Genomic DNA, 10,198 nt, shown 5'->3' with positions numbered 1-10,198 from the left:
AACAATCTCCTCTTTTTACCTAAAATCTAAATGACATCAGCAAGACCTCTTACAGAACTGGGGCTTTAGTGTGCAAAGTTAATATGATGCAGAAGCACTTTTATTTATTTTCTGGAAATACATCTTTTATGGAAAAGACTAAAGCAGCATACAAAAAAAAGAAAAAGAAAGAAAAAAAGAGCTGAGGATATGGACAACATTCAAAACCTGATAAAAAGCAGAACAGACTCCTGAAGCCTATTCCAAGAACAGAAAAGAATATCAAAATTCTATTATACTAAGGTCAACATTTTTATTCATTCATTTCAACTTCTCCAATAGAGGTAAAAAATAGATTCTAAATATATAGCTATCTTGGGAACAAATGTCTTGCAACAGATTACAAACCCCTAGTGATCATGGGGTGGGAGAGGACAACAGCCTTTTTCTTTGTTATGGATTTAGGAAGCTGTTTTAGAACTTGGTAAGAACTGAACAATTACCCAATTATTGAATTTAGAACTATATGAAGATAGCAGCAATCTAATTCTATTCTCAAACGCAAAGTAACTCTAGTTGACATCCTGCTCATCTGCCTGGGTAGATGTGGGACAAAATTTGTATAAGAAACAATACAAAATACAAATGCTTTTAGCAGAGCAGTAACTGTGCCTTTAAAGCAAACCCAATGTTTTTTTCTAATTATGTTATATTGTCTTAATTTGGGTCATTCTATATAATCAGTAACTGTCACTGTAAATATTTAAACATCAAAATGTTCTTCATTTCAGTGATACTATGAGTTGAGAAACTAATGTTAGAGTGTCTAAGTTCTCGGTATTTTACTGAGAAACAGCACACTGCAAACACTGTAAAACAGTGTCAAGAGATATATTCTATCGAACTTGTTTTATTGTGTTTTACTGGATAAAAGCTCCTCATGGTTACAGAACTACAACTTCATTGGAATAACCAAGGCATGGTGGGACAGCCTGATAGCTGCTGTAAAGGGTGAACACAACAATCTCTTCAGGAAAGACAAGGTGAGGGAGCATCCTCTACATGCAGGAGCAGCTCAGAGATATGGTGGAACTCTTCTTTCAGACAGACAAGAAGTTCGTTGAAAGCTTGTGAATCAGGGTCAGAGTTTGTTATAGACAACCCAACACACATGAGGAAATGGGCAAAGCATTGTTAAAGCAACTCTCAGCAGCTTCTGTTATCACAGACCCTGGTTCTTACAAGGCACTTTACCACCACCCCCCCAACATCTCCCATAAGAGCATCACAATGGGATGCAAGCAGTCAAGATTTCTAGAGGGTGTCAGGGATACTGGATGGGCAATGCATGGGGTTACACACAACTGGGTCTCCTATTCACTAACAAGGAATAATTGGTCAGGGATACAGAATAAAAAAAAATAAAATCAGCAGCAGCCTTGGCTGTAGCAATCATGAAGTAGGGGAGTTCAACATCCTAGGGGAGCAAGGAAAGCAAGTAGCAGAGTAGAGGCTGTGACTTTGTGACTTTAGGAGAACAGATTTCAGCTTATTCAGTGAACTGGTGCATGGTATCACATGTGAGAAAGTTCTAAAAGGCAAAGGAGCCCAGGAAAGCTGACGTGTCAGTTAATGACAGCATATTACAAGCACAAGAATAGTTCATCACAATACTCAGGAAAACGTGTAGAAATATCAATAAGCCAGCTTGGCTAAACAGTGAACTGGTGACAGAGCTACAATGCAAAAAGCCTTTCCACAGGATGATAAAGAAGGGACAGGTTACAAAGAAACAATCTAGAAACTTTACCCAGGCATGTATGGATGCTGTCAGGAAAGCCAAACTCAGCTGGAGTTGAGACTTGCAAATAATGTTAAAGTAGCTTTACCTGCTGCTTTTGTATTAAAAGGCTGAACAAAGAAAATGAGGAACCTTTGCTGAAAGGCAGGAGATTTTGCCACAGTGGACACAGATACAACTGAGGTACTCACTGCTGCCTTTGCCTCAGTCTTCACCAACATGGTCTCCCACGCCTCTGATTACAGAAAGTTTTCAGAGAACTGCCAGCAGTGCATAATGATCAAGTCAGGGTTTACTTGACAGAACTGCGCCCATGTAAGTCCATAGAACCAATAGGGCTGCATCCAAGAGCACCAATAGAACTGGCTGATGTCCTTGTAAGACCACTGTACCATCTTTGAAAAGTCATGGTGACCAGGGGAGGTCCCTAACAAATGGAAAAAAGCAAATGTTTGCAAAAAAGACCAAAAGTACAGGTTGGGGAACCATGGGTTAATCAGCCTCACTTTGTTCACTGAGAAAATAATGTAAAAAGTCCTCTTTGGAAACATTTATGGACATGTGAAGGATTCGGTGGTGGCTGGTAACTGTAAGCATGGATTTATCAAGAGTAAATTATGCCTGAGCAACCTGATTGCCTGCCCCCTTTGCAGACCAGGGGAGAATTGTGGATGCCATTTACCCTGATTATATCAAGGCTTTCAATGCTGTCAGAAAATACTCTCAACATTCGAGTTCAGATGCTGGAGTCTGGATGGACGGACAACCAGATGAATTAAAAACTGATTGGATGATCAGGCTCAGAAGGTAGTAAACAGGTTGTATTGTATCCGGAGGCCAGTTACAAATGGAGTATCATAGCGGCCTATCCTGGAACCTGTTTGGTTTTTTTTTTTTTAAATATCTTTGGCCGTGATTCGGTGATAAAAATACATGCTCATCAAGTTTGCAGATGACACCAAATTGGATGGAACGGTCAGCATGCTTGAAGGCAGAGCTGCCATGCAGAGATGCCTAAACAGATGTGAGGAATAGGCTGACAGGAACCATACGAAATTCAACAGGACATGCCAAGACTTGGAAAGGGATAACTCCTTGCAATGACACAGGCTGGGGAGCAGCTCTATGTAAAAGAACCTGGGAGTCTTGGTGCATGTTCAGCAAGCTAACTGTGAGCCAGGAGTGTGCCTTGGCAGCAAAGAAGGCCAACAATATCCTTGGCTGCATTAACAGTAGTGTAGCCAGTAGTCTGAGGAATGTGATTATCCCTCTCTAATCAGCACTTGTTGGACCAAATTTAGAATACTGTGTCCAGTTTTGGGCCCCCTAGTCCAGGAAAGACACTGATAAACTGGAGCAAATTCAGCAAAGGGCTGCCAAGATGGTCAGGGAGACATGCCCTGTGAGAAGCAGCTAAGAGAACAGCTTGTTCAGTCTGAAGAAGGCTTCAGGGGAATCTACTAACAGCTTTCCAATACCCACAAGAAGGTAACCAAGAAGACGGAGGCATGCTCCTCATGTCGACAGTCAGTGGAAGGAAAAGAGACAACAGGCATAAATTGAAACAAGAGAAGTCCCAACTTGATATAAGGAAAAAAAAAACAAAACCCAAAACCTACACACTTTTCACCATAAGGACACTCAAGTAGCGGAACAGGTTGCCAAGAGGGAGATTGAAACCTTCAGGGATGGAGACTGCACAAAACTTGACTGGATAAAGCCCTGATTAACCTAGGCTGACCCCATAACTGACCCTGCTTTGAGCAGGATGTTGGACCAAAAACCTTCCTGATGTTTCTCCAAACCTGAATTACTCTATGATCCTAAGTTTAGTTTAAGGAGTCCTATAGACAATGTTTTTACATGCTTGCACAACTTCCCTGCAACTTTAGAACACATAACTCCAGGGATGTGTGAACACTATCCAATTAACTCAAACATTCATCACAAAACCAGCTGAAGTCTCATATGCTTTCTCTCCCACAATACTACTGTATCTCCAGATGCAATTACAACTTCACAAAGACAACACATAAGAAATAACATTTTCCCTGTCAAGGGAAAGCTCAATGCACTAATCCACATGCATGATTAAGTCAAGCTATATAACTTCTACAGTTGACTGTAGAAGACTGCTCATAGATCTGAAATGAAGACCCGCTCCAAAGCATCACACTCACTCAAATGTTTTGAATGAAACAATACAGCTAACTTTGAATCTAAACAGCTACTAATGTGGGCTGCACAATAGTGTCACCTAGTGGACAGTGCTTACAGCAAAGTCAGGGCCCAATTCAAGAAAATTTACTGCCCACCTACTGACTCGGCTACTCTACAAAATCATTTTAAAATATATATGTCTGTGTGTATATGTGATATTGCTGTTTCTCTAATGTAGAGATTAGCCAAGCTGCAAAAACCAGGTCTCAGTATTTGCAATGCCACAAGAAAAAAGGGGTATGTTTGGTTGTTTACTTGATGATTAGAAGTCTGTTATTTCAGTTTAATCTTGTTATAGTGGAGATATTATGAAACTTGAACTTGCATAAAATAAAAAATAGCCAAATAAAAGCTGGGTCATCGTGGGACACACCCCTATATGAACCAACAAGTACAGTAACCAATGAGACAAATGTCTTCCCATCAATTCGGTTTTAAGTCACAAACATTTTTAGGTACTTGAAAAAAAGTCACTCCAGAAATAGAGTAAGTTCTTTCCAGATGCAAGAAGCATTATTGTCTGGCCTAAGTGAGAAGGATTTCCAGAATGATGGATTAGTACTGCACTTTTTCATTTATACCAAGAGAAAAGAGTTTCCAGATCCCCAGATGCAGAATAATCCACTTCACTGACAAATACAACATTGGTATGTTTCTTGTCAAGAAACAGGCACAAAACATAGAATATCCAAGCTCTCTATTTACTGCATAAACTTTGTCCAAGTCTTATATGTACAGAATTTCTAAGTAGATTTAGGGTTACAAGTTTTACAGCATACCCAAACTTTGAGGAATGTTCATGCTACTGATTCTTGAAAGAGTAGTGATTTCTTTTAATCTTAGACATCTGGAGAATGAGGAGAGGCACACTTGAACAATTTCAAAATTCCAGAGATTTTTAAGAATGCTTGTTCTGCTCAATGAATACACCTTGAAACTACTGAAGTTCACTATATCTTTCAATTTCTCCTGCTCTCGGGTCTGCTTACACTTTGTGTCATATTTGAATCAAATCATCACAGTTTCATTAGATTTCCACTCTGCTTGACAACTTTCCCTTTCCTCATCTCATCTACTGTTCACTTTACTAGCTGAATGACTTGGGGATGAGAAACATTTTTGTTATTCTCTGTAGGTTAGCATATACTTGGTGGTACCATATATATAGTATCTCCACTATAACAAGATTAAACTGAAATAACAGACTTATCTTCAAGTAAACAACCAAAAATACTGCTTTTTTTCTTGTGGCGTAGCAAATACTGAGACCTGGTTTTTGCAGCTTGGCTAATCTCTACATCAGAGAAGCAGCAATGTCACAGATATGTTGACCAGTTTGCTCTTAGATTTCTCAGCAGGCTTCTAAAGACTAAGCAACTGAAACTGTTGCTGCATTGTTGCTTTTTTTTCCTCTGCTCTTTAGATTGCAGTAGTAACAGGTCTAGAGAAATTTCTTGTGTAAAACTACGTCTTCTGGAATTCATAATAACTGTCACACTGCAGGCAGAGCATATAGACAGTCCTTGCTCAAAAGGCTTACCAAACACTTAAGAAAAATATCTTTTTGTTCACCAATGTAGTGACCCTTACAGTTTCTAAGCTGTATACTAGTCCTATAATATTTGAGAACTTCAGCATACTAAAAAAGATTCTTTCAAAGACAGCCAACTGATTGGTGTATTTCTATGAGCACTGAGCTACTACATAGATACATATATAAACACAAGACTAGTATTTTACATTGTGAGGTTATAAAGTCTGTATAGAGTACAAGAGATAGTAGAAACACCACAGTACAGCTAGCTTCCATTGTTGATCAGTGACACAACCAACATCTACTTGTATACATGCAACCTAATGAACATGGCAGAATCTGACGTTAACAAGATTTATATCCCAGAATAAATGGGACAACAGGTACAGCAGAGAAAGCAACAGAATTCAGCTGAATGCTGAAAAGATTTTCCAAGCTCTAAGAGAGTTCTCCTAATTAGAAACTGACAATTCCCAGCAACTATCCCACTCTGATTTCTCACATGCCTTAAACAGAAGGGTAGTTAACAAGTTGTAGCATTTTATGTTACACTTTGCTGAATGGTATATACCTGAAAAAATGGTCTTTCCAGCCTAAAAAGTAAGTTCATGCACATAAATATTCTTCCATTTCTCTTTTTTAATCAATGTACAGTGTCAGGTAAGATTTAAATAAAGAAAAAAGCATACATTAGAAGTTGAGTCAAAAATTTTCTTTAATCCCCAGCACAGACAGCATGTCTCTGGCATCCAGGATGTTGAAATGAAAAAAACAAAGAAGCAGAATTAAAAAGTAAAACAAAAACTGCAAAACAACATCAGAAATACTTCTCACTTCCAGCTTCAAATCAATCTGAACAGTAATTTAAATATGCTTAAGGTTTGCTTATAACATTTTGTTTTCAACTGTGTGGATTAGACTCAATTCTAACTAAAGAAATTCTTTAGTATCAAGGACAGGACTATTATAGCTGATTTGCTAAAGTTTCTTTATAGTAAAATTACTGATTATAAATGAAAAAAATTACTAGCTTCTATAATGCTTAAGAAAATTGTTGTTCTCTCTGTACTAATGCCAGTGCTTACCAATTTAAATTCCTGCGTTACACTTACACTTCTCTAACTAGTCTCACATTTGTAAGCCTGCCCAAAAGACTAACTTCAGGTCTCCAAAAACATTCAAAACCAGTGACTTCACCAGAGCCTTCCTAAGAAATAATTCTTATGCTTCGCTTATGTAGTAAAAAGAAACAAAAGGCTAAATAACCAGTCATCATTTGTCAGCAGCAATAAAGACTCCTTTATATAAGGGTATATACAATTAAATGACAAAAAGGAAGTTATTAATGAGCAAGAAGTAGTAAAGTACATATCAGTTTATGTACTTACCAGACCCACAAGATTGAAATCTTTGGAAGTTCAATTACAACTAGGGAACTAACCAATTAGCCATACATTCACTGATTTGACAAAAATTTAATACAAAGAATGACCTCAAAAATCTATAAGCTTACCCCAATTGTTTTTCAAATATTTATGTTTTCTAATAAGATTAAGTTGTAAATATTTACATTTAATTATTTAATAAGTAAATTATTAGATATGCTTTTATTTCCCCTCCTCAAGATACATGCACAAGAAAAAAAAAGTGTTCAACAAGACAAAAATATAACAGAAATTCTATTACCTTGGATTTAAGATTTCACCAACAATTTCTTGCAGCTTGTCAATGAAATTAACAAAGCTCGAAAGCCCCTTTACATGAGCTCTTAAAGGATCAAATAATGAAGATGCACAGCCTCTTCCTCCTAGTTCTACAGTTCGGATAAAAGATGTTGCCATCTATTAGGAGAAATATTCAGAAGTATGAAACTGTAGGTATACGCAAAATGTTGAAGTGAGCCTCTCCTACAGATTTGCAAACATGTATAACAGCTGGTTGATAGCAGAAATAATTTAACCAAGAAAATTATAATACTTCTTAATGGCAAGCTTTGTACATCTCACCATAAATATTTCAAGATCAATACTTAAATAGTACAGCAGTATAAAAGAAACACAAGCCAAAGTGAAAATGACCCAGTTAATTTGATATTTACATTGGCATTTTGATAGCTTAGAAAAAAACTTTATTAATACAGGGTATAGATTTTTTTTGTCGTTGCTGCTGTTTAAATGCTTGTGCCGACGTCACAAAAACTACTCTTATATTCAGAGGGCTATGACCCAAGAACAATTTTAACATAAGCATGTAAAAGTTGACTTCAATAGCATATTTACTTTCAGAGTTCCAAATAAAAATAACGTATACTCAAAGTTTCTGAAAAATTATGACAGTTAAGGCTTTTATCATCACAGGTATCCAGCTGTGAAAGTTTCCATATGTTTTTGTATGCTATAAAGACACTGAAAACAAGAGATGTCCCAGAAGTAGTATGCCTTAGAGGACAACCCCTCAAATTTTAAGGCAACAGTCAAAATAAACAAGCTTTATATTCACCTTTCTGGAGAACTGCTAAGATAACAATCCAATACATTTGACACAGTTGCAGTAGTATTAATTCTACATATAAATTTGAATTTCAGACTACACAGCTAAATCATAAAGCTCTTAGGACTGGAAAGAGTACAACTGGAATTACTCTAGCAAAGCAAGTAAACTTGCCACTATTCCTGCCTTTGTGCTAAAGATTTCCTGTGGATCAAGTACAGTTCATAAGACCTTGCCTTCCTAATGGAAAATATTCTGGCTTTGCAAGATTTCTACAAGACACAGATGCCAGAAAAGAAGACTACTTTACATAGTAGAGAAGTTTCCCCTCTGGCAACTGTGAGAAAGAGGTAATAAATCCAGTCCAAACACATACTTTTTTTATACAATGTTAACAGAGCATTAGGAGCTAAAATAATTAATCCTGGAACTGAGATTTCACAAATTTTCCATATTTATTCAACCATAAAAATTTGAGAATGCAGCTGTTTCAGTGACTGTTACATACCCATACTGTTTTTCCTTGGTCTGCTGTTGTCCGCACTGAGGCCACTGTGCATGCAAAATCTGATTATTTTGAGTATGAGAGACTACAGTGGTTCTTTGGAGAAAGAATTCTTACTCATCTTATTCCAACTATTTCTGAGATGGCTCTGTGCTGACTATAACTACTGTAAGCATAAATGCACCTCACATACCAAACTAGATTCTTTAGCAGAAAGCCTCTGTAAGCACTGCACATTGATTCTGTAGCTTTTTATATTCCTATACAAGGGCACTGAGGAAAGAGTATACCACTGCCTCGAGGATTTTTTTCCACCTCTGCCTTTGAGAATAAAGTGAGTGGGAATGTCCCATAATCAATCATATCTCGAAGAGTATTTCAAGACTGATCAAACTGCAAATGACTGGAAAGCATTAACCTCCCCAAATTCTGAGGCAAAGCTGAAAAAACTGCAATACTGCCCTTTCAAATTTTGGCATCTGTTCTAGTGTACATGTAAAAGGCATGTTTTTGTCACCAGGTTGCTCTAAGAAAGGCAATTTGTACACATAAATACTTTAGGTTCCAGATGTCTCAAGTTTAACAAATACACAGAAAAATACTGTTTTACTATTTAATCAAAATACTCACAGCACTTTAAATCTGAAACACATTGTTAGGCTTGGTTTTGTTAATGTTAATATTGCTTTGTGATATATATTTAACCCAACCTCATTGCTTTTAGGGGTATGTGGTAAGTAGCAACATCTAGTCTAAAGCTATCTTTTCTTCCTTTGTCTTTTTTCTTTGATATACATACTCATGACCTCACTTCACGCTATTTACCAAGATTTCAAAATTTTAAAAGCAATAATAAATAGCATAACTTATATTCATGTTTAAGATAGCAAACTTTTCAGGATTTCAGTCCCTGTTTGGGATGAACAGTCTCAATGCCTGTTTTTACGATATCACATTTTAGAGCTCTAGAGGTACACATGCACACAATTATTTTTCTGTGCATCTTAAGTTCTCATGACCAAGCAAGTACCCATTTCTTCACCTGGAACCTCTGTTGTGTCTTTTTAACCTAGAAACCACATTTATGGTGGTATTTGACTTGATTTGCTACTGTCAGCCTTGCATATAAAATTAAAGCAACATTTTATGTTTATAGATCTATTTCATCCCTGCTGATCTACAGCAAATTTAATTTGGCAAACATACCAGGAAAATTGACATTTTTTTCTTCTGTGAGGCATGTTTTAGGTTAGTGAAGGCTTCTCTACCAAGTCCTCTGTCAGGAACATTCAGAATACGAGCCAACGCCAGATCATCCTTAGAATTCACCAAAAGGCTTAAATATGAACACACACACTTCTTTGCCAGGATTGTCACCTGTATAAGAAAGCATCACATAAATTGGTTATCCCACTGCTAAATTATGTTCCCTTTTTTTTAAAGCTAATTAGAATCATAGAATCATCTAGGTTGGAAAAGACCTTTAAGATCATCAAGTCCAACCATTAACCTACACTGCCATCCCACCTCTAAACCATGTCCCTAAGTACCTCATCTACGTGTCTTTTAAATACCTCCAGGGATGGAGACTTGACCACCTCCCTGGGCAGCCCATTCCAGAGCCTGACAACCCTTTCGGTGAAGAAATTTTTCCTAATGTCCAAGCTAA

General features: G+C 37.1%; 1 protein-coding gene across 2 annotated transcripts in view; it reads right to left on the bottom strand.

Moving 5' to 3' along the window:
* LOC104135580 (PARP1 binding protein) overlaps window positions 1-10,198 on the bottom strand; it is a 50,496-nt gene that overhangs the window by 28,164 nt on the left and 12,134 nt on the right. For both annotated transcript variants that reach the window (XM_009649247.2, XM_035888949.1), the window contains exons 4-5: window positions 9,736-9,906; window positions 7,221-7,375 (exon numbers count right to left, since the gene is read on the bottom strand). In XM_009649247.2, coding sequence (XP_009647542.1) covers window positions 7,221-7,375; window positions 9,736-9,906 — 326 coding nt within the window. The remainder of the gene's footprint in view (window positions 1-7,220; window positions 7,376-9,735; window positions 9,907-10,198) is intronic.

The sequence above is a fragment of the Egretta garzetta genome, unplaced genomic scaffold, assembly GCF_000687185.1.
Source record: "Egretta garzetta isolate BGI_Z169 unplaced genomic scaffold, ASM68718v1 scaffold321, whole genome shotgun sequence".
NCBI lineage: Eukaryota > Metazoa > Chordata > Aves > Pelecaniformes > Ardeidae > Egretta > Egretta garzetta.
This window is presented reverse-complemented; position numbering and strand designations above follow the sequence as displayed.